This window comes from Lobosporangium transversale (genome assembly GCF_002105155.1).
Source record: "Lobosporangium transversale strain NRRL 3116 chromosome Unknown BCR41scaffold_48, whole genome shotgun sequence".
Classification (NCBI taxonomy): domain Eukaryota; kingdom Fungi; phylum Mortierellomycota; class Mortierellomycetes; order Mortierellales; family Mortierellaceae; genus Lobosporangium; species Lobosporangium transversale.
The window spans coordinates 293603-295674 of NW_019029026.1; the positions used below are offsets into that span (position 1 = coordinate 293603).

Sequence of the window (2072 nt, forward strand, 5' to 3'; positions counted from 1 at the left end):
CTTTACCTTGCCCTTACCAGCCGTCAAGTTGCTCCCAGTTCTCTTTCCTTTCTTCAACTATATTCCGCCCTACTATTCTGTTTGTTGAGTAGCATTTCTCATATAGGAGTACGGCCCTTATTATACTTCTACACATAACAGTTTCTACAACGTGTCGCAACTACAGACAACAAGTATGGATTTTTTTTCCCTTTTTGCATTTGCATTTGCATTTGCATCTGTAATTCATCCTTCAAATGTGCTCCATTGAGGAGGAAACCATAGATACATACATTGGTCTGACTAGTCTTCTTATTGCTTTTGTATGGATCTCCTTGTATCGGAACATCTCTTGTTGTGCTCAATTGATGTCCTTGTGCAGTGAGAAAGACGAAAATCTTTGGAGGTTCTTCTCACCCTGAGATCACTGCATTGATCGCTGGCCGACTCGGTGTTGAGCCTGGGGCTGTTAAATTATCGCAATTTAAGAACAAGGAGACCTCAGTGGAAATTGGTATGACCGAGTTGCTCATGTGATTGAAATATTCCGAGATATTTAAAAGGAAGTCTAACGCTCTGCTTTATTTTGCACTCCATGATATGATTTGGGGACATGCTTAAACAGGTGTATCTGTTCGTAATGAGGATGTGTATATTATCCAGTCTGGATCTCCAAAGATCAACGATTCGTTGATGGAGCTCTTGATTATGATCAATGCCTGTAAAGGTGCTTCCGCTCAGCGTATCACTGCTGTCATTCCATATTTCCCTTATTCAAAACAAAGCAAGAAGAAGAAGCATCGTGGAGCTATTGCTGCTAAACGTAAGCCATTTTATTATTTTTACATTATTGCTCTAATATTTTCGTCAAGTATCTTAACGGCACATTAACTCAAAGATGTTTCTATTGTTGACTCTTTCCGATAAAATCTTTGATGATAATATTTTAGTTGTTGCTAATATTCTTTCGATTTCCGGCGTGGATCATATCATCACTATGGACCTCCATGCATCACAAATGCAAGGATTCTTCAACATTCCTGTTGATAACCTCTATGCTGAGCCAACAATCTCCAAGTGGATTCAGGAAAATGTTCAAGACTGGGAGAACGGTGTTGTTGTTAGTAAGAACGCTGGAGGAGCCAAGAGGTAATAGTTGGGCGCCAATTATTGATATATGCGTAGATAACAGTATTTAACCCAAGGTTAAAACCTAACTGACCATGTCTTTAACTGCGGTATAAACATCTCACAGGGTTACTTCACTTGCAGATCGCCTCAACATTGACTTCGCACTGATTCACATGGACAGATCCAGGAAAGGCCCGACATTTGGTCCTGACCATTCTCTTTCAAAACCAGAGAACATTTATAACAGATTAGAGGAGGAGGACGATGAGGACGACAGCATGGTGGATGCTGAGACTGGTCATGAAATTCACCGTTCCGAGAATGCTGATGAAACCTCGATGATGACGCTCGTAGGCGATGTCCAGGACAAAGTCTGCTTCATAGTTGTAAGTTAACGAGTTGGAACCTTTTTTTTCCCGACTACACTATTCATCTTTTATGAGAAAATTAATCGCAAACAAAAACAAAAACAAAAACAAAAACAAAAACAAAAACAAAAAAAATGGCACTAATCTTTTTATTATTATTATTATTTCCACATTGGGTATCAATGATGCATCGATCATAGGATGATATGATTGACGGCTGTCATTCTTTTTTGGAGGCTGCAGACAATTTGGTTAGCCACGGAGCAAAGCAGGTCTACATCATTGCAACACATGGAATTCTCAGTGGCAACTCTTTGCGCCAGATCGAGGATTGCACTAACGTGCATAAGATTGTTGTCACTAATACCTATCCAATTCCTTTGGAAAAGCGTGCACTCTGCCCCAAGCTTACTGTCCTCGATATCACCCCTACGCTGGCTGAAGCTATCCGTCGTACTCATAATGGTGAGAGTATTAGTTACTTGTTCCACCAAGTCCCTAAAAACTTGTAAAAGAAAGAAAGAAAGAAAGAAAAAAAGAAGTGGCAAAAAACAAGCTTTAAAAAGTATAGATGCATAAATAAAAAAACACAAT

General features: G+C 39.5%; 1 protein-coding gene across 1 annotated transcript; it reads left to right on the forward strand.

Moving 5' to 3' along the window:
- BCR41DRAFT_341156 (putative ribose-phosphate pyrophosphokinase) lies at window positions 1-2072 on the forward strand. Its single transcript, XM_022022229.1, has 6 exons — window positions 1-173; window positions 362-493; window positions 605-802; window positions 930-1128; window positions 1235-1496; window positions 1679-2072. Coding segments are annotated over exons 1-6 (1104 nt in total). The 5' UTR covers window positions 1-172; the 3' UTR covers window positions 1991-2072.

What these genes read in the sequence shown, in the direction of transcription:
- BCR41DRAFT_341156 (XM_022022229.1), top strand. An exon ending in GGAGACCTCAGTGGAAATTG is followed by an intron (nt 494 to 604) that starts GTATGACCGAGT and finishes ATGCTTAAACAG; the next exon opens with GTGTATCTGTTCGTAATGAG. An exon ending in ACAAAGTCTGCTTCATAGTT is followed by an intron (nt 1,497 to 1,678) that starts GTAAGTTAACGA and finishes CATCGATCATAG; the next exon opens with GATGATATGATTGACGGCTG.